The sequence below is a fragment of the Chelon labrosus genome (genome assembly GCF_963514085.1).
Source record: "Chelon labrosus genome assembly, chromosome: 12".
Classification (NCBI taxonomy): Eukaryota; Metazoa; Chordata; class Actinopteri; order Mugiliformes; family Mugilidae; genus Chelon; species Chelon labrosus.
In genome coordinates, this window is record NC_140345.1 from 22,493,295 (window position 1) to 22,515,821 (window position 22,527).

General features: G+C 41.0%; 1 protein-coding gene across 1 annotated transcript; it reads left to right on the forward strand.

The window, feature by feature from the left end:
- Positions 1-1,735: 1,735 nt before the first annotated feature.
- cndp1 (carnosine dipeptidase 1) lies at positions 1,736-11,920 on the forward strand (the record flags this gene model as incomplete). The annotated part of the gene is made up of 11 exons (XM_084557574.1): positions 1,736-1,846; positions 3,344-3,487; positions 5,190-5,352; positions 6,026-6,114; positions 6,777-6,974; positions 7,056-7,140; positions 8,908-9,068; positions 9,173-9,337; positions 9,437-9,578; positions 10,644-10,791; positions 11,375-11,920. The coding sequence occupies 11 exons, from the start codon at positions 1,736-1,738 to the stop codon at positions 11,451-11,453; spliced, it is 1,485 nt and encodes a 494-aa protein (XP_084413700.1). The 3' UTR covers positions 11,454-11,920.
- Between the last annotated feature and the right edge of the window lie 10,607 nt (positions 11,921-22,527).

The following is a 22,527-nucleotide window of genomic DNA, read 5'->3' on the forward strand; positions in this document are numbered from 1 at the left end:
CATGAGCATTTCTTAGCACTGCTGCTGAGTTTCTTTCTTGGACATATAAAGAACATAATATATCTGTCTATATACCAACTCATCCCTGTGCTGCTTCATGTCATTTTGGTGCCTCAAGATAAATAAAGTATCTATCTGTCCTATCTTATACAGTATTACCTTCATTCATGCATTCATTCATCTTCTGTAACCGTGTAAAACCTGTTATTCAGCAACAACACAGCAAGCAAAAGGGCATAAATGGGTGGATTAAATGTTAAACATCTAAAATATTATCACTAGGATTGTAGGATAAAGAAAAATAATAGTGTAACTACCTAAGAAATAATCTATAACTGATTATTAAATGTTACTGAGCCATTTTCTGATTGCATAAATGTGATTTTTCATTGATCTCTGGGTATTTTCACAGTGTAAACCTACAGAGGCACCATCCTATAGCTGCCAGAAGGTGGCAGTATATACACATCAATAGCTTGCAACCATGAAACCATAGACTGTCTAAATATGCCATCATCGTTATACTACACTATACTACACTACAAAAACAGCTTGGCCAGTGTTCTCCCCCTCCTCTGTAATTCTCTAGATGAGTTTAGTCCACGAATGTGTTTAACATAACATTAGGCTACATGCCCCTGTCGGACATAGATATCAGACATAGATGATAGTACTGAGCTCTAAAACTAAGGATTAAAGATGCTAAAATAAATAGTGGAACTGCATTGTCAGGTTTTATATCACTACCATAAACCCCCCTTATATCAAGTTTGGTCTCTTTGTCCATTGTTAATTCAAGAATAAAATATAAATACATATTTTCAACCAGGTTTCTTCCCTCAGCCTATTGTCTGTTTCACCGGGGTTAAACTTTTTTTTTTGATCCCCTGTACATTATGTGTTCTTACAAGTGAGACAAATCCTGAAATCCTTTCTGTTCTGCCTCATACTGTGTCCCACATGAAATAACAGCACGCTTTCATCAAGAACAATTGATCAATCTATCCAATGAACATGAAGGAGGTGATGGGTTGAAATATTTTCAGACAAACCCAGTCTGGGATAATAATCTCACAAATCTGCCAAGAATACTCAGAAGTGACACAGTGTTAAGTTCACCGCAACGGGACACCGGCCTAATATGGAACAAGAAAAGCCGCTCTGCTTTTGTGCAACTGCTGGATTTGCTTGGAGACTCGAAAACACAACACAACAGGAATTTCACATGGTACTTTGTTCCCGCTGAACCCCGCGGTGAGCATTCTTGGAGCGAGATCAGTAGATTAGGGCGTAGTTTCTTGTGCCTGTCAGCAAGAAAAATGTAATTTGTCAGCTGTCTTGGCACTGTATCAGGAAATGTTTGACTGTGTGACCCCCAGGGCCCAGTAGAGGGTGATATGAGGGGAGGGCGTATAAATGGCCAGTCACAAACAAGGGGCCACACTCTAGCTGCCTGAGGACTGTCACACGCACATCCAGCAAGGAAAGGTAAGACGAAAGGTCATCCATTGAGTTTTACTTTAAGTATATTTACAAGTATCTGGGAGATAGAGCGCTGTAAGTTGATGGATCAGATTTTAAACAATATACTTTATGGTACTAATTAATACAAAGATTTTAACTGTGGTTACAGTTATTTCTGGTTCAGTTTAAGCCTCTGTATATGTTTCTGAGTAGTAGGGATGCACAGACATCTGATGTAATCATCACTAATTTATTCGGACTCTCCCAACAGATGAGTCCTGAGATACTTCTCTGCGTCCTTCTGGCTGTTTCTGCCGTCTATTCTTTCCAGTACACGGAGCTGTCCCAGTACGTTGACAGCCACCAAGAAGAATATGTAGAGGTACAAATTATAATTATAATATATGAGCCCCCTTCCTGAACTCTTTGAGGACTTGGGTGGCTGAAATGTGTTTTATTGAAACTACAAATATCTTGAAATGTGATATCAATGTTATGTTTTATCCCTTACCTAAATCAAAAATTATTCTGAACAATTTATATGCTGTTGTATACTTCTTAAGTGTTGTTGGGCGGTGGGTATAAATAAGAACGACATGGCAATTTGTTAAATACTTTTATTTATTCAGCAACAACACAACACATCTGCAATATTATGACTAGGATTGTAAGATAAAGAAAATATAATAGTGCAACTACCTGAGAAATAATCTATAACTGGTTATTAAATATTATTATTATTATAAACAGTGCATTAAATGTGCATATGATTAACGTGAACAAGGCTTCGGCGTCGGACGGACGGATTCAACTGGTGTAGTTACCAGAACATTTATACCCGTGCTTGAACACAATGCAAGATTCAAGAGGGAATAAGACAACATACACATTCAGCCAAGATACTGCAGGAGAAGTGCTCAAGGTCCCATGTGGTCAGTGGACAGCGGATAATCCTCATCAATAAGGATTTTACATAAGGGAAATCTAAGTGATTTCAACCTCTGCTTCTTTTATGCAGCTGACAAAGTCCCTTAAATATCTGTGAATGCCGCATGCAAATTCAGACATGGATTGTGTATTTTAAGCATTGATTTGTGTTTAGTAGAAGGCATGGTGTTCAAAGTGTGAAGGTGCTGGCTGGTCTTGTGCATGCAATCAAAGCTTACTCTTTACAGGCAGCGCTGGACTGGTGGTTAGAGAAGCAGGTTTACAGCTGTGAGGTTACCGGTTTGATCCATGCCTTGAGCAAGCAACCCCCCCCCCGACAACCCCCAAACTGCTGCCCACTGCTCCAAGTGTGTGCAAAGATGTGATTTAATCCTCAGCACTCTCGTACACAGCGTTGTCTAATTGTTTGGTACATATATTTCAAACGGTGCCGTCTCTCAGCCAGACCGCCCCCCTCCATGCCTTTCATAAATGCTGCTTTAGATATCACACTTTTGTATCTGATCGCCCTAATTGGTTGGAAAACATTCTGTATCTCAGACAGAGGTTGGCTCATCAGAGAGGGCTGATTTAATCCTCAACACTCTGATACGGTACATGGCGTTGTGCATTAGACCATAAGTCACAGTTATATTTCTTACCAGGAGATATGTAATTCCTAAAGGCTTCATGCAGAGTCATTGTTATTCAATGTTTTTTTTTTATCTGGAGTTCAAGAAAACATTGACATTTTATGAATAAACAGTCTTCCTTCTTGATTTTCCCTTAATATAGTGATGTTTAAAATTAACCAAGAGCTCATTTTGTTTATACTATCAGTGGTAAGCAATAGTGATACACAGTATTATACATTGGAGGAAGGAGGCAGGAAGGATTAGATCAAATTCAGTGATGATGTTTTGATCATTATGCGTTTGTGTGTACATTTCAGATTTTGAGGGACTGGGTTGCAATTGAAAGCGATTCCAGCAACGTCCTGAAGAGACCGGACCTGCACCGAATGATGGAGGTGACGGCTCAGAAGCTGAGGTCGATGGGAGGGACCGTGGTATTAGTGGACGTTGGAGAACAAGAAGTGAGTGACAGAGGCGTCTCTATCTTTCTCGCGCCGTTATAAAATATATTGCGGCTTTTGTACATAATAGCCCTAATTGGTTGGAAAACATTAGTATTTCAAAAAGAGGCTGGCTCATCAGCTAGGGTGACCGTGGCAAATGAGACGCCAGCTTCAAAAACAAGCAGTGGAGCGGTCATGACTATATCTACCTCCTCATTACTGACGGAAACACATCAAAGCTGCTTTCCAAACTCATTAAACATATAGTCTGTGTATGAGGTCAAACTACAGGTCAACATTCCCAGCTTCGCACCAGTAATTAGGAGCATCCTTGCATGAACTATCACTGCATAATATTGTCTTGCTGAATAGTTAAAACAATAGCTGGTGATCCTCTGACATCTAACCACGGTGTGGTCGTGTGGTTATTGCAGCAAAAACAGAGGTGTAGTCCTTCTCTGCACTTCTCCTTCCCATTAGGTTTATAAAACTGTTTCACACTCGAAATTCCTTTGATATTTGAAAAATATACACACAGACCGAGCGCGTGGCTGTGTAAGTGTAGAGAAATCTATCTAATTCAGTCTGTACTGTTGCCAAATGGAAAAGCAAAGCACTCGCAGCACAATGCAGTCGATTTTAATGTCAAAATGATTGCAGTTAGGTCCATATACGCTTGTACACTGATGGATTTTTGCTATTTTAGTTGTGTATCAAAACTCAAGTTCCAGTTACGTAGTAAATTGGAGGGGAGATTTTTGTACAGGGGCTGATATGAAACTAAACAAATGAACCCAATTATATACATGGACTTAAGTCTGGAACCAAAGGACACCAAAGGTTGTTTATTTGTGGGTCTGGCTGTCTTTCATTTCATTCTTTCACTTACTTTCATTCTTCAGTAAGTGAAATGCAGCTCAGTAGCATCGAGATAAGGTGACTGTCTCAGCCACTGCGGAATATCTTTACCTTCAAAATATCCTGGGTTGCTTTCCGGGTATATTCTGGGTCCTTGTCCATCTGGACTTTGAAGCATAGTCGTGCATGCTCGTGCACCACACGATTTCCATTGTGTTTTATAGATCATGTTTTTTTTTCCCCATGTTACTCTGGTACAGGTCGGTCTTGGTGTAAGCTATACAAAACAAGCTGTTTCAAAATTTCTTTGGCTTTTTTTTTGATTTTTATTTTTTTTGAAAAAGTCTAATTTAATCTGATCTTTCAATTCTTGCGGTCTATGAATGTTTTGCATCTTGCAGCAAACCCTCTGTATTTCTTCTCAGTGAGTCTTTTCTTGATAGTTGACTTTGACAATGATTCATCAACCTCCTGGAGAGTGTTCTTCATTTGTCTGGATGATGTGAAGTGTTTTTTTTTTACAACTGAAAGGATCCTTTGTACAGAAAAATCTGCATACAATTGCATAGTCAACAACCAATCAGCTCCGCTGTGCTCAGACGATCTCTCTCTTCTGTTTCGTTAAAGCCCATCAAAATGATTTGATCACATCTTTGCTGGACCATGATTAGTCGGAGAGACTCCAGATTAGCTTTATTTTTAATTTTTTATTGAACTGATAGCGCCTTTAAACACATGTTGTGGGTTCACAGCAGCAGCTTCCTAATACAAATGCCACGCACTGAATCAGTAATGTGTGTAGCTGTATGTTAATGTGCAGACATTTGTGTTGATTGCAGTTTTTTTACTTTTGCGTCTGCAGCTTCCTGACGGACAGATGTTGGCATTGCCTAAAGTGGTGACAGCTCAGTTTGGCACTGACCCTGACAAGCACACAGTGTGTGTCTACGGTCATGTGGACGTCCAGCCGGCAAAGCTAGAGGATGGCTGGGCTACAGACCCGTACAACCTGACTGACATAGATGGTAACAGCTTTTAAGCTCTACAGTCACCATTGGAACCTCATTTGAATAATTACATGTGAAAGACCTGCCTTTATACTCACTCACTATTATGATAGATATAGGCCTGTGGAACTAAAACGCAGAAATATATTTGGAAGGATCATAACATTATGACCACCTTCCTAATATTGTGTAGGTCTCCCTTGTGCCTCCAAAACAGTTGTGACTCATCAGAGAATGGACATGGGCCTTCTGAGGGTGTCCTGTGGTGTCTGGCAACAGAATCTTGTTAGTGGGGTGGCTGTGAGTCCTATGGGTTGAGGGGAGGGGCCTCCTCTGTGGATCATCCCACAGATACTTGATCAGTTTGGGATCTAGTTAATTTGGAGGCCAGGTCAACACCTTGTACTGATAAGAACTGAGTGTGGCTACATCACTCAGTTCTTATCAACATCATCAACAAATGAATAACCAAAATGTTCACATGTTAGAAACAATCAGCTCCTGTCTAATTTATTTAATGTCATTGCTATCACAAAGTGCTTGACCTGCATACATTCACATCATAGTGCATTACATCATATTGCATGTATAACATAACAACCAGAACCTAACATCTGTAGTTAATATTTAAACAAGTGAGTTTGATGAAGGCTGCGTCCATTGAATGAATAAACCAATGCTTTGTTTTTAGGCAAACTGTACGGAAGAGGAGCGTCAGACAACAAGGCTCCAGTTTTAGCCTGGATTCATGCTGTAGAGGCCTACCAAGCCCTCAACATGGTGAGAGAAATTGCAACATGCCACTGGACAGGTTTTTATGCCCCATAATGGATGAAATCCAATGTTTGAGCGAGTGGCAGCTGCAGTGGCACCGCAGGCTCAAGTCATCCTAAAAGACAGATGAGAGCACTTATTTCTAAATCAGCTACCATTTGAAATATAAAGAAGGGAAACAGAGAAAGCGGCCTGAGGCAATTCAGACCCAAAAGATAATTTTCATTTATTTGAGCAGACTGTGGAGTGAAATGGCTGGGGCTAGTGAGAGAGGAGATTTGAGCTTAAGCCAGAACAACTTGCAAAGTCACTGCGGGTTCTGCAAAGTCATTGCAGCAGTCTGTCCTCGCCGCTGGTTTGTCTTTGAGTTGGACATGCACATCAAAAAAAAAAAAAAGGCCTCAGCCAGATGCTGCGTGCACAGGGAGGAAATAAACAGTGTGTGATGGGGGTGTTGATAATGGCAGCTAATGGCTCATGATGCTAGAGTCTGCAAGGATTAAGCTTGTGAAAACACCATTTCACTCTCAAGAAGGCTTGCTTGCTCAAATTTAAGTTGTTTGTCAGATGGGATTTTCTCTCCGTAACGTCCTCCATTAAAAACTGCTTGCTGCCGCTGTCACCTACTGCCAGGCACATCTCATGGACTTAATCTTACTTCCCACCAGGAGCTGCCAGTGAATGTGAAGTTTGTCATTGAGGGTATGGAGGAGACTGGCTCTAACGGCCTGGATGCCATGATCCTGGCCCAGAGAGACACCTTCTTCTCCGACGTTGATTACATCATTATCTCAGACTGCGGCTGGCTCAGCAGTCGGCCCGCCCTTACCTACGGCACCAGAGGCAACTGCTACTTCTTTGCCGAGGTCTCTAATTTAGCACCAATTTGAGCTTCCTGATTCTTCGCTCTTACTTCACGGCATTTCATTGTAGTTGTACGCTTGCAGGTTGAAGGACCTAAACAGGACTTACACTCTGGTGTGTATGGAGGCACTGTGATTGAACCAATGACTGACCTCATTGGCATTCTTGGTGAGTCTAGTTTTTATGTAGCATCTGAAACACATTCATTCAGTCATCGCTATTATACAGTGATCATTGCATCTCGTCAGACGTTTATAGGTACATTTGAATTTGAAAGCTTTATTGTCATTGCACATAAGTATAAGAAAATTACACATGTCACATCTGAACAGTGCAAAAGATAAAAAACACAAAAAGACCCCCCATTCACACAGTCACTATTATCCATACAGCCATAGGGCAATACATAACATGTGATTTAAAAATAATAACTACTACTGCTATTTAAGAGAGCTACGAACCGTTGCATCCACATGCGTCACCATATTGCCAATCAGTCCATGGCAATATATCCAAGTGTGGGTTTATAACGGCGAACTGGGACACACTTGATTGATGAGCCCTTATCACTATCCAATGCATGTCCTGTTCCACCTCAGATGTTGTGTTTGTTCTGTTTTATACAAACACAATGGACATGTATGGTTAACATAACTCATGCAACATTATAACCACAATCAGTAGTACCAGGGAGGAAACATACAAGATCAATGACAGTTGTGCACCAGTATCCCACCTAGTTTTGATTCTATACTGGATACATATATGGCATTTATATCTATTAAACTGATCATTAATATCCCCATATATAAGAAATATACTGTACATATATATATACATTTTCTGTGTGTTGTTTGTGCCAGCACCTTTGAGGTTTACAATACAAACTGTTTTGAATTAATACAAGAATGTGCTATAGGTAGGCAAAAAGGGATTTAATGTGTCTCCCTATGGAGGGAAGCTTAAGCCATCAAAAACAACAACTTTCGACTCTGAGCCACTTTGCTTCTGATGTTTGACCATGTGGTAGTGTCTAATTTCCACTGCTCTCTGCCTTTTGATGCCTTTTCCCCAATTTAATTATTTTGTATACACACCTACCACCAGTAAATTAAAGGGTGTTGAGCAGAGGACTGAGGTGAATTGCGGGATACAAAGCTCTGAACACTATATTGTAGCAGGACTTGGAAAAATGTTTATCCGGTGTGGGTTAATTGAAGTGTGCAGTCTTGTTTTCTGGATATGCAAACTCGTTTAATTCCTTGTGAAATTACTTCTTTTCTAAGAGAGACATGGCCTAAATGGCAACTGTTTAACAGAGCCCAAACACAATGGGTTTACAACAATCATATGCAGGACTAGGGCTGCATGATTTATCACTTTGAATAGCGATTACTTTGATCCTGACCTTGGCCATGTTTGCTTTAGCAGGAAGCTCTGCTAAATCAAAACAAGAACACCCTTTTCTTTCTATGCCAAAACTAAGACAATGTGCAATAAACTCAGTAGGCTACAGACATTCTCTTAGATCAGGCACTTTGGTTTTGGTGTTTGAACATGTAGTAATACCTCATCTCCTCTGCATGTGTGCGGCCTGATTACAACAGACTCCGAAGCCTTTTCCCCCAATTTAATTCTTTCGTTTCTGAAATACAAAACTCTTCATTGCTCCACAAGCGAGATGCTTTTCTTACCACCATCGATTGCCCATGGTGAGGGAGTCTGCAGCAATGAGAAACTAGTAAAAGACACATACACGCTTTAGCAGGGAGCTCAGCTGAATCAAAACAAGCACACCCTTTCCTATGCCGTTTCAACAAATTCCAAAGCTAAGACAATAAACAATAAACTCAGCAGGCTACAAATATTCTCTTAGATCAGGCTTAACAGAGTCAAGCATGCTCTCTGATCTACTGTTGCCCCCCTCCCCATCAGACACACTGATCAGCCCCAGTGGAAAGATCCTGATTCCTGGTATCAGAGAAGCTGTGGCTCCCCTCTCAGACGAGGAATGGAAAAGGTACCAGGATATCCAGTTTGACATGGAACACTACAAGACCAAGATCGGTGTCAGCCAGCTTATGTACAGCAACAAGGTAACGAGAAGTAGATCTTGATGATGGATGGGTCATAATAGTTTGTTAAGGAGAGGTGTACTCAGCAAGAAAAAGTGGTTGTCATCATGTACCTCTCCTTGAAGGTGGACGTGTTGGCTCACATGTGGCGCCACCCCACTGTCACCATCCATGGCATTGAGGGGGGCTTCTCTGACCCGGGCACCAAGACTGTCATCCCTGCTAAGGTTATCGCTAAGTTCTCAATCCGGCAAGTCCCCGACATGGACCCCGCTATGGTCAAAAAACAGGCAAGACATGGCTATGATTTTAGTCTGCTTTCTATTCTATTACATTCATTTTCCTTTTTTAAACTGCCCATGCTCTAATCTTGCGGTTTGGTGCCTTAGGTAACAGACTACCTGCACTCTGTGTTTGCCAAGAGGAAGAGTCCCAACAAGCTGAAAGTCACTATGGTGATTGGGGCTAAACCTTGGCTGGCTAATACAGAGCATCCTCTCTTTGAGGCTGGAAAGGCTGCTGTCAAGAGAGGTACCGAACACTAACATCCATGTTTTAAAACTAGGGCAAGAACCTGGAACTACAGCTTGAGGAGGTCCCAAAAGTGCCTCATTCATGCATTGTACAGTGAAAAGATAGACTAGCACACCTTTACAGAAGCCAAGTGTACCTCATTTTCAGCAGTTATATACTGCACGGAGTTCCACATGGTGCTGTTAAAGGGCCAAGTGTTTTCACCATTCACGTGCTGCAGAAATAGTCAATTTCAAAAATTTGTTGGGCTTCTATCTACAAATGTGCAGTACGGCAGGCAATACAAACTCAATTCAATGCATACTTGAAATGTATTTCAAGAAGCATCTCCCCCGTGTCCATGCTCGGGTTAGGTGCTTTCACGTGTCTTCAAATTGCTACCCAAGTGGCAGCCAACTGCTCCAAGTGTGCACACCACTGTTTGAATGAAAGGATGGGCCAAATGCAGAGAAAGAATTTCCCCATGAGGGATCAATAAAGAAATAATTTTTTTTTTTTCTTCTGTCTTCTTCTTTAAGTATTTCTTCATAAATACGGGAAATAAAACTAGCAGTTTTCTGACTACAAACACATTGGATTATTTTAGTATTGAAACAGTCTTACAGGTGTTAGCTGGCTTTAATCTAACTTTTATGGATGCGGTTTTATGTTGTTTTTTTGTTGCTGCCTTTGGCTACCCTTTGATATTTTTGCTATATGCCTCTGCTGTCGGTTTTGTTCTTAAAACCTTGCTAATGTGCTTTGTTCCTGTTTGAAGTGCTTGGTGCTCAAGCCCATAGAAGTGCTTCGGGAAATCTTCCCGACACGTGATGCAGAATTCTCCCACATATCCAGACATTTTATTTCGTAGAAAGATTGTGACAGCTGGTGATCCAGTTATCCTTGTTTGGCAGTACAAAGGTAGATTAAAATGATTAGGGTAATAAAGGTAGACACTGTGAATGCAATTTCCAGGAAACAAGCACACACTGCAGTTTCCAGCTGGTCCGAGAAATACTAACTCAAGCAAACCTGAGAGTGCATGTTTGCTATTCTAATTGTAAAACGTCCCGACTTCTGCAGTTTTCGACATGGATCCTGATCTGATCCGTGAGGGCGGGACCATCCCTATTGCCAGGACCTTCCAGGATGTGACAGGAAAAAGCATCATCATGATGCCCATTGGAGGCTTTGATGACGGGCTGCACTCCCAGAATGAGAAAATGAACAGGTTTGACTCCGCTGTCTGTACTCTCGTGTCTCTTTATTTCTTTTTACAGGACGTTTTAAGCAAAGTTGGCGGCTGGTTTGTGGAGATGAACGTGAGATGCAGGAGAAAAGCTCAACATTTTATCAGAATGAAGGATCCTCACATTGTCTTATTAACAACCTCGAACTGGGACAACCCTTTAATATAATATTCAGCTTAATATAGACAATGCTACAGTGGAACCTGTAGTGACAAAGCAGGCAAAAACAGACACACTGAAGAAAGCTATTTATTTTCTATGTAGCATAAAATTAGATGGACAAGTGGACAACATGTGTTTAAAAAAGAAATTGATGGGTAGATGCTACTCAGAATACACTAGCAGACTTTATTGATTATAAGGTGTGTGCTGTGAGACCTTAATAGCCGAAATAAGTATCGTGGTCTAGGTGCAGAGGGCCTTGTCAGTCTTTCTAGTTGCCGGAATTAGATGTTTCTTTGCTCTGTGACTTCTATGATAAGGTATAGATACACCTTTGTCACTGTCCTGCCCAGGCAACAGCTTCACAAACTGTCTAAACTGTTGTTTTCTCCCTTTTTCCAGGTACAACTATATCGAGGGAACCAAGTTATTCATTGCGTACCTGAATGAAGTGTCCCAGATTAATAAAACTAGTGTGTAATGTTTCATGGAATGCTCCTGTGACCTCTTCGACAACCACTTCAGCTGTTTTCAATCTATCTATCTATCTAGACATTGTGATTGAGTGTTATAGCACGTGCTACTACCTCCCATGATGCTGTTCTCGTCACTCACTTTGCAGCCTATATGCATGCTCCGTATACCGTCAGTAAGTACTGTAAGTGTGTGTGTATTATGTACGTGTCATGTAGTAAAAGTTATACACGCAATATAGTGCGTATGTGTTTTTTTTTTTTTTCTATTTTGGGAGAAACTGCTCTAATGACACAAACACACACATACTGTTCCTCCAGCCATGAGACATTTATACACCACTGGCGAGGGATGTTTTGCTGCCAGCAGTCGATGCACACTATGTATGGACAAGCACTCCGCCCAGGCCAAGCTTCTGTTCAGGCAAATGGATATGCTACGTACTTTGCAGTGCATCTGATCCACCAGCCTGTTCCTCAGTGGACCAGTGATCTCAAATTTGTTGTAAAAATTTTCAGTTGGTTTTTCACTTTCAGAATTCTTTCTTAAACGAGTCCCGAGCATCGAAAAATAAGACGCAAGAAGAATCCACCAAATACAGGCGCATCTTTATACATCTTTATCGAATGAAACGTCTGCGTTCCGAACTCGAGCAACGATGGCAATTTTATTTGTTATATCAATAGTTGGAAAATACTGTACATTCATTAACACTTGGATACATGATCATATCAGCATATGATTACACTTCAGTGCATCTAAAATCAATTAAAGCAATTAAATAATAAAAAGGCGAGAGTAGAATTATGTTCCCAATTTAGTACAAATCCATAGTCTTTATACTCCTTTAGGTTGACGCTGATATTACAACATTTCTGAAACATGGTAAAATACATTATGCAATTACGTGACCATACTAGTATTTATTTTTTTTTTTTAAAACACACTTATGTTGAGTAAATAATAGACTATTATAAGATGGAAGGTTTTCAGTGAACAAGCAGCAAACACAAACTTATAAAGGAGACTGTACATAGTTATACTTAATTTACAGATATTTAGTTCAGTTCTCTGCAGCGTTCAGTGAAAGCACGCGTAGTAGTATTTACCAGCTTCTTCTTCTTCTTCTGTGCAATACTGATGAGAGACTTGCTGATGTATTGTGCATCCCAGCCGGAAGTGGCGGGGAGGAACCCTGGTGTTGTGAAGAAGCCGTGCCTGACACTTCAGCGGCCTGATTCACAACACCAGCTGACCCTCGCCACCCACGCACACTCACTCCAGTGCTGTAGTGCAGTGCAGTGCAGAAGTACTCAGGGGGAAGTGCACTTTCAAGACACCAGCCAGTGTTTGTGTTACGTTATTATCTTCTGAGGGCAGCGGATACAGTGGAACCAGCCTCTATTTAAAGTAGTGGACGGGGAACACTCACCTTTCTCCTGCAGTAGACTTAATGTACGTCTTACCACTATTCAACTAACTGCAGTGGAAGTGGAGGTGGGTGGCATGAAGAAACACAAGCTGCAGTATACAATGTGTCCACTGGAGGACAGTGTGCACACAGCGCCTCTATTTTCTGTTTCCGCACGAAAATGATCTGATGCTCAGCTGGTCTCACACAGTGACTTAACCTGCAGGAAGAAAAAAAGACAGAAACAGGAAATCTCATGTAATTAATTTACCCAGAACATTAGCTTTCAAAGTGCGCTTGATAATCAAAGTCTTAAAGATCAGGTGTCTTAAACCTTTAACAAAAAAAATAAATAAAAATCTGTGCGACTACACAGTGAAACATAAGGCAGGCCTCAGATGTAACAGTGCTCTATTTGGTTGCCTATTTATAAAGTGCTTTGGAATTGAGGACAGGGAGGTAATGGAGCTGAGAATAACTTTGGTTTCACAGCGGCAAGCCTAAATCCACCTTGAAGCAGCCCACTGTGTAGGAAGACTGAAATCATGTCACAGTAAAGTAGGCTTAGAGAGTAAAACGATCGGCGTGCAGGGTTTCAATGTAATGTGACGTTTTAGTAAATGCATGTTATAATATGCCTGATTATGAAATAGTCAACTGAACAATTGTGGAGAATGAGACACACGACAAGATCTGGATGATTGATGTTGAATAGTCAGGAGCAAATAATAGCATCCCTGACATTGACAGAATTATTGAATTAATTCTATAAAAATGTAATTAATTAAAATATAATTCATTGTTATTAACAAACTATGAAAAAATATTATATTACTCAAAATAGCCTCTGTAAATTTTATGTTCTTATGCATTATGTTACTGAATAAATTGTAAAGAAGTTTGAGCAGCGTCAGAAAACTCAGTTCACTTGACCTGCACACGCTGCTTTCAAAATGCAACTTTATGACAATGTTGAGATCAGCTTGCAGATTATTGTTATAATTCACATCTAATCACTTCAAAGTTACAACAGAACGCCTGCGAAGATTCTCTGTCATCCAGGTCGCGGTATATATCTGAAACAAAGCTAAAAGAAAGGCTCGATGAGTTTTGTTGAAGATGTTCACCACTCGCTCAAGTGGGTTTGTCAGCAGAAGTGGCCGCTGAAGAGACCATTTGGATGAGTGGTGAAACATCTTCAACAAAACTCATCAAGTTTATATATATATATATATTTATATATATATATGAAGGTGGTCATAATGTTATGCCTGATCAGGCATAACATTATGACCACCTTCATAATATTGTGTAGGTCCCTTGTTGCCTCCAAAACAGTTGTGACTCATCAGAGAATGGACATGGGCCTTCTGAGGGTGTCCTGTAGTGTCTGACAACAGGATGTTGTTAGTGGGGGCCTTTGGGTCCTATGGGTCGAGGGGAGGGGCCTCTGTGGATCATCCCACAGACACTTGATCAGTTTGGGATCTATTGAATTTGGAGGCCAGGTCAACACCTTGTGTTGTTGTTCATGTTTTTCTGAGTTGTACCTAAGTTGTTTTTGTGTCAGGGTGTGTCACAAGGACACAAGGAGTGTCACTGCTATGGGGTGGGGGTGTCTGGTCTGGTCTAGGTGGGTGCTACATGTCTAAGTAACATCCACACGAATGCCAGGTCCACAGAATGGTCAGTGTTATTTACTTCTCCTGTCAGTGGTTTTAATGTTGTGGCTGATCGGTGTATATAAATACCCTCCCTTACACACAGTAGACGGCTTCTCGATACCTTTATTCCTATCTTGATTGTATTATTTTCTTCAAATGCTTGATTTTTCTATCATCTGATAACTAGTAACTAGCTCTGTGATAGTCTGGCGTACACCGCCTCTGCCCACCCACTGCCCTCTAAGGACAAGCAGTAGTAAATACTGAATGAATGAATAAATCAATGAATGATTGTAACGCCGTAAGCCTGATCCTGCTCATTTGTTCCTACAGCCTTTCATTCCTCCCTGCACTGTGCGGAGCGTGTTTGTGTGTTGAGGCGACAGGGTTATTTTAATCAGCCGTCCCAGTGAGCTCACTGGGACTAACTTTGGCACTGTGGAAGTTACCTGAAATATGGCGCCCAGCGCTTGACCCAAAATCTAAACCTTTTGGGATAGACCCAGACCCAGAATCTATGGACTGCAGGAGAAACTGTCTGGTCTCATGTGCATATCTCACCATTCAGTTCAGTTGAGTTTGGTACTTTGAGAGCATGTGGCATGGTTTCCTACATGCCACAAAAATGCATTTTATACTTTCCTACAACTAACCTCTCTATATCTGACAATCCATATTATTAGACATATTGTTATTTTATTAAGGCGTTAATGGCGTAGATAACACTGATAATGACTACTGCATACCTGATCGTTACTGAGGAACTTCAGAATACAAAGCTGCAGATATTTGGAGCGTTGTTTCTAGCCACCTGATAAATGCAACCTTTTTTAGGTCTCCACTAACTGCTGCAATAAAATATCTTTCTGTTTAGGTGGTAAATATGGTCTCTAACTATCTACCATCTTTGTGGCCCTGTAAAATGGGCAAAATAAATAAAAAACTTCCCAAAGGATGAAATAAAAGTGGCAAAAAAAGTTCTGCAGAGCTAAGGATACTCTAAGTAATTTAATCAGTTACAAAAAATATTGCTTACCACAACTTTAAATGCACTACTTGAGTAAATCCATTGTGTTAACAGTGTCTCCTGACTCAACCTGATCTAAAAGGCACAGTAAAATCAGTCCAACGCCTCCCTTATCACTGGAATGACGACATTAATCATGCGTCTGTGCCGCTGAGGGTTGTGGTCATTGAGGCTACCTCTGTGGAGGTAGTTATGTAGCCCTGAAGCAAATCTCTATCTCCAGTTAAAGATAAATGAGGCGCGTTTGGAAGCGTGGAACCACTGCAGATATTTCTAGCGTGTGTGGAGAGAAGCAGAGGTCCAGACACACTTCCTGCTCCGTGTCTGCCCGACAGCTTTGTTGGCCAAACTCTGCACCTTCACAGTGGGCGACTTCACATAATGAAGTTGCACCCAGCTGTTTCAGAGTGCTGTGCCGGACCGTTAGGTGAGACCAGGAGTTTACTGTAACACGTGTGCTGCTGAGTAGGACCAGTGCTCACAATGTTCCACGGTTCTTGTTGTGAAATTGGGTTTTAAGCGCAGCCTTTGACCACTCCATTAATCACTGGTTTGTCCTTCTGCCTGACCAATCGAGGACGGGTCAGACCTTTACTAATTCTTCCACAAGCTGCCTTGTCACACTCAACATAATATCCCAGCAATACATTTCTCCTAATCCCTTTTTATCAGGTTCGCTGGCCTTTCTGGTCAATCTAATTGCGACAAAGCCCACATAAGGGCTTTTGTGCCAAAAGAAAGTTCTTTTACGGTTTCAATTAAACGGCTGGGCCGGCCCAGCGGAGTCTCTTGGCTGAACGCCAGTGTCCTTCAGACAAAGAATGTCACTGCGCATAATGGATAGAAACACTTCAGCGAGGAAGAAGGAAAGGAGGTGCAGAATGTGGGGGGAAAAGAAAACCCACCCAGCCACTCGCCTCACAATTTAGCTCATTTCAGAACCAAGGCTTTGGATTCTTTCTTTTTTTTTTTTTCCAGGGGGGCAGGAGCACAGAGATTTAAGTAACAATCAAAAGTAGCCTGAGGGATTATGAGCTGGCGACGGCTGTGTGTGTGTTTTCAAGGAATGGAAACACAGAGAGAGGCTCAGTTAAAATGAGTTATCCGGAGAAGTGTATCACAGTTTCGGAACAGGTGAAAACTGTCAAGGATTTGAGTTTGAAGATTTTGGGCTATGGCTTATTTAACAGTGTGTCCTTGTCTTCAGTTTCTTATACTTTCTATATATACTTATACGGTGTACAGGTCTGCATATATTTATAACAAGCCTTTCACATTATTTTACATTGCTAGCATCACCTGCAGGAAAACCTGTCACACAGCGTCTCTGTCTGAAAACATCAAACCACATCACTCTCTAGCATCTTCCTCTGAATGTCAGAATTGATCTCCCAGTAGACCTGACGAGGTGAACCTGTGAGTCAGATGGATCTCCTTGGTCATCTGGATTGAGTCTTTGGTACAGCACAATGTCTCTGCCTGTGCAGAGCACTAAAAAGTCATATGTTCCTACTCACATCGATGTCAGTCTAATACCAAAGATTGGCGTCAATGCACTTTGTAGAGTCTGCAGAGACGCTGTGAACCAGTCCTTCCTCTAATACTGTATTATAAAGAGCTGAGCAGTGTTTTGGCTTCCTGTTTAATCCGCGGATGTATTAAGAGCGCCGCCAACTGTTGCATGCCGTGTTTCCAACAGACCATTGTCGATGCTCTATAAAAATCCTGCCTTCAGAGTCTTGCTTGGTTTTATATTTAAAAATGTTCATTTTATAAAATGGCCCAATTCAGAGTTTTCCAGGTATTTATTCTGCAAGTATATTTTGAATGTTATAACTGAATAATTACTGGTTAATAAACGTATAAGCAGCAGTTTGATGTTGATCATATTCCTAAACTCTCACACTTCCATGCTCCATATGGTCTGTATGAACCCATTCCATCCTCATCCTGGTTTCCCTGTCTGTCTGTCTGTCTGTCTGTCTTTGATTTCCCCTGATTGAAACCAGTAGCAGTGTAAAAACCCTCGCTGCTCCTTCCGTTGTCTTCCTGTTGGTTTCATTCATCAGGACAGTATTTACTTAGCAGACACTTCCGGTATGATGACTGCAGAACAAGACAACATTCACTGTGTGAAATCAAATATTCACAAAGGGACGATAGAAATAAAAATATACTCTCAAAGTCAGGATTATGCTTATTCATTGCTAAAATAAATAAATCATGTCTGCAATTTAACGTAAGTACATATCAGTGTTTCTGGTGTGTGTAAAATCTGATCGTTATATGCGTATATTGGTGTTATATTGGCGGTATATGTCTTTTTGTCTATATAATAATTATACAAAACAATACAAATAATTTCATTTGTATTTATGCATTTTCACTGTGTTCATTTAGTGAGTATATGACAATGAATAGCTGTGTGTTTTGCAAGGCTTTTCCACCTCTTTCAGTCTACCATGGCATACATAGTACTGTTTAAGGTCCTGCTGTCAGCAGAAAGGAGCCCACTTTGTGTCTAAAGCCACCTTTTAAACTTTTTAAAGTTACGTTTTTATTTTTTCAGCTGTTGCGTTATAATGCTTCACATGCAGTTTCTTCTGTGTTTGGCTTATCCGTCACAAGAGACGCTCCGAGTATAACCTGCTCTGCTTGGGCTGCTGCATATTTCACCTGCTACACAACCTCAAAGAAGGCTGCTCATTTTTTCTTTTCTTTTTTTTTTTTCTTTTACGCACACACATAAAAAAAATAGTGATGCAGAGAAGAAAATAAACAGGATGACTTCAAGGAAACCTATACTGGAAATTTGGCCAGCAGTAATTTTCTAAGCAAATGAATAACAAATGGTAAACTGCAATAGTGCTGTAATACAATACCACCGAGTATATAGCATTTAAACATTTTACTTCAAAATGCATTCGTCAATAACTTTTTTTTTTTTTTTTTTTTTTTATTCCCCCAAAATATTCTGGCTTCTACTTGAAATATTTTTTGGATGTGCAACAGAATGTGCCTTTCAGGAATGTTAAAGAGCAGTTTTTAAAGAGAGGAATTCAGATTTCATAAATTCAACATTACATATATAGTGACAAAATTCACATATAAATTACTTATAAAAGTAATACCAAAACTATAAAAAGATGTTGTTGCAAAGGAAAAATTGGACTAAATGGACTGCTAAATATAACTAAACGTTATATTAATAAATTGAGAAATGTGATAAAATGGAAAATATTTATTACGCATTTTATGTGTGTAACTTTAAATCTGCATCCACATTGGTCTAGGCTGAGGATGACATGTTAGCAAAGACTTGCTCGGGGCCTTTTAACGGTTAATGTGTGTGACTCTGCAGACCTGGGCTAAGGCTCGAGAAAGGTGGCGGCCTCGTAGAAAGATGCCGTTTAACACAGAGACAGTCACACAGACGCGAAACACCACATATTTATTATTAGTTATGTTCTATCAATGAACTTTAACCAAAGAGCTTTTGGTTGCCTGAGCCACGGACTCGAATTTAGTGTGGGTGTCAAGTGCTTTGAGCGATTTCCACTGACCCCAACCACCACCTCCCGTGGACCCTGATGCAGCTCATGAATGTGACTATGCGGCGGTGCTTTTCATTGTGTAGATACTGTATGTTTGTATAGATATATCTACTGTATGTGGGAATGCAAATGTCAGAATGGCTTGAACCGAACTGACTTTATCCCGCCAGTAGACAGACACGTCTGACTGAGCCCACTAGTGAACAGAGCAGGTTAAGTGTCTGTGCAGATCACAGTCAGTGGGTGTGGTGAGGACATTTCTATCAGGGTTTTGGGGCAAAATTGAAGAATACAAACATCTGAGGGCGATGAAGAAGAGTCGAGTACACGCTGACCAGAGCAAAAGTCGGTAAGGGTAAAGACTGTCAGACAAATCAAGACAAGAGACTGAAGTTTCACAAACGTTCTACATGCTGTGAAGGAAACACTATGATTTCTCAAGTGTGCTTAGTGCCTCTTGTCCTTCCTCCTGCACCCTCTACCCACGTGCCTCTCCTCACTTAAACCACACTTAATATTCCCAGTCAAATGTCTGACATGTACAACCTACTGTTATGTGCAACAGACAACATCCATGCTTTTAACAGTTAAAATCTTTTTGCATCAAGATAGCAGACTATGTCTTTATAGAAAGAATAACTTTCCCTGAAAAAGTAAAGGTAAAAGGAATTAGAAGAGTTCGGATTTCATGGGCTTCAGCCCGCTGCTCCGTGCCAACGCTGCAGCCTGGCCTCAGCTTCTCTGTGGACGGCCAAAAAAAGCCACACCCTGTTTAACTCCGCGCTCCCCTAGGTCCATGCCTCCCCTCTCCCTCCACTCCTGTTAGAGGCCTCCATCCTTCATGCTGCTTTCAGACAGCTGTGCTTACTCTGCACTACACACACACACACAGGGAGAGAAAGAGAGGCTGGAAAGAAAAGAGACGGGGAGAGAAATAAGAGTCTGCCTGCTGCCGGATAAAAGCAAGCATTTTGTTTCCTAATGGAGCCTTGCCCATTTTATTCAGATCAGTCATTCAGACGCCGCCTGACATTGGCATCATTGATTTAACATTATTCATTTTATAAGGAGGAGGAGATTAAAAAAATGAGGAGATGAAGGTGGCTGACACTTCAGAGAAATAAGAGCGCCGGGGATTCTGCATTCAGACAGTCAATCATTAAGTCACATTCTTTTTTCATAAATATATAAATTAAATGTATGCTTTGTATAATCATGGGCTTTTCACTCAAGTTTACCACCATTTTGAAGTTCCTTTCAATGCCTGAGCAGATGTTTTTTTTCTTCCTCCCCCCAATTCAATCATAGATTATTCTTTAACAGAATTGCAGAGCTAAAACTGAAGTTATTTCCCAAAATAAATTTTTTAAAAATCACAAGATTTACAAACAACCTCTGTTAGCATTGGCCCTGTATGACTGACTGACTGACTGACAGAGAGACAGAGAGGCTGAACGATCGGCAGACGGCCAGATTGAGTCCAGTATTTCCAGCCCCAGAATAAACTCCGGTCTTATCACAGGGGGAGCAGCTGGCTGCCGAGCAGGACAGGTGACAGAGATGATGCTGACAGCAGCCCAGCCTGCCAATCTAACGTCTCTCTGGATTCCCAGAGCGAGGGGGGAACGTGGAGGCGAGCGCCACTGATAGACGTTTGAAAGGATCTATACAGTTAAAGCCGCGGCCATCTTAGAGCCGCAGCTGCATGAGCTGGAAATTTAGCTGCTTTGAAGACTAAGAGAGAGAAAGAGAGAGCTGCGTTTACAGCTAATGCAAAATCAGGCTTTTTAACAAGCACAAGCACAGCATCAAAACTACATCCTGCATCTCATAGCATCTAGGTGATTGGAACAAGCCCCATGACGAAGAACAGATACTACATGTTTAAAATGTAGTGACGTATGAGGAAAATCTAAACCTTCCCCTCATACCAGAAGAAAATCATCTGCACGATCTCTGATGTAAATCTTTAATTAGGAAACAAGAAAACAAAGTGATTGATCAAGTTCAGTTAGAATATAAGAAAATAAAATGAACATGCGTGTTGTTTCAACCTGACGTCTGTTTCCTCTGTTCATCTCTACTGGCCCTTCCCGGCGGTATATTTTCATGTTCCCTGTCTTCGCCGTTATGCTTATTTACCGAACATTTAAAATGTATTCAGGACCCTCTCTCTTCAGATCCTCAGACCACTGATGTTAAGAAGCTCTTGACAATGCGCTGTGCTTCGGGAAACACGTAAAAAAACGAGCATTCTTTGAAATGCTCACGGGCTGTGATGCTGACCTTTACCAAAACGGCACTGAGATTTGCTGAGTTTTATTTATTTAACTTACTCAAATCGAAATCCATTAAATGTGCAAAAACCCGAATGGAAATAAACATGCACAGAAAAGAAAGGTTAAAAAGCAAAGCAAACATATCCATCCACACGTGGTATGGTGGAAAGGCATGTATGCACGGTTCCTGCAGAGTGCATACGGTGCAGAGCTTTTCCATTGGTTGTCATCTTGTGCACAAAGATTTTATTTGTCATTGTCCGGTAAAAGACAACGAAACACAGTTTAGCAGCTCTCTGGTTCAGCAGCAATAAAAACAAAAGCTATAGCAGCACACATAAGAACATCTATCTATAATATATATCTGTTCTGTGACATCAACTCATCCTGTATGAAGGTGAAGCGTGGCTTGCTCACTCTCTGAAAGTTTTCGAAAGCAAAAGACTGCTACTGACTCATCAGTCTCCTGTCTGTGTGTCTCCAGACTAAATATCTGGAAACCAGCAAGTGAGAAATCTCCATTTGCTCTGCAAAGTGAAGTTGACAGTATCTCCAGGTCCATCAGGACAGTGGCAGAGCAGCAGGAAGACGTATTAAGGCCTATAAATAGAGTCTTTCTGCGATAGTAGACAGTCTAAACTTGAGCTAGCCCCTGCCGGTCTGTAAATATGAATGGAAGCCAGGGATAAAACATCGCACATTATTACATTATTTTCCTCTCCAAGAAGTTTTCTCCAAGCTTCTGGTAAATCTCGACTGTCTTGTCTTAAGACGGCAACTTTTAGTGCTTAATTAGTTCGTAAAATCTTGCAGGGTGTGCCAGCCCTGAAGTAAGGTCCCCACGGCAGACCAACAACAGTCTGCTCATTAGAAGAAGCCACTGGTCTGTGTCTGTCGCTCTGCATGGGCTGCTACCAGAGAGTCTCTGTGGCTTAGAGGAGGCTACGCGCGTTAAAAGAGCACAAACGCACACACTAAACCCTCTTTTAAATGTGCAGATTTGGTATTTTTCCAAGGAAGAGACCAAAACTAACAGTGTCTTAATGGCCACATGGCTCCACTGGTGTCCAAAAACTACTAAAATCATATCAGTGAATTAACACCGTTGCTCTGCACATCTACCTGTTGTTTATTTGGATTTAGTCC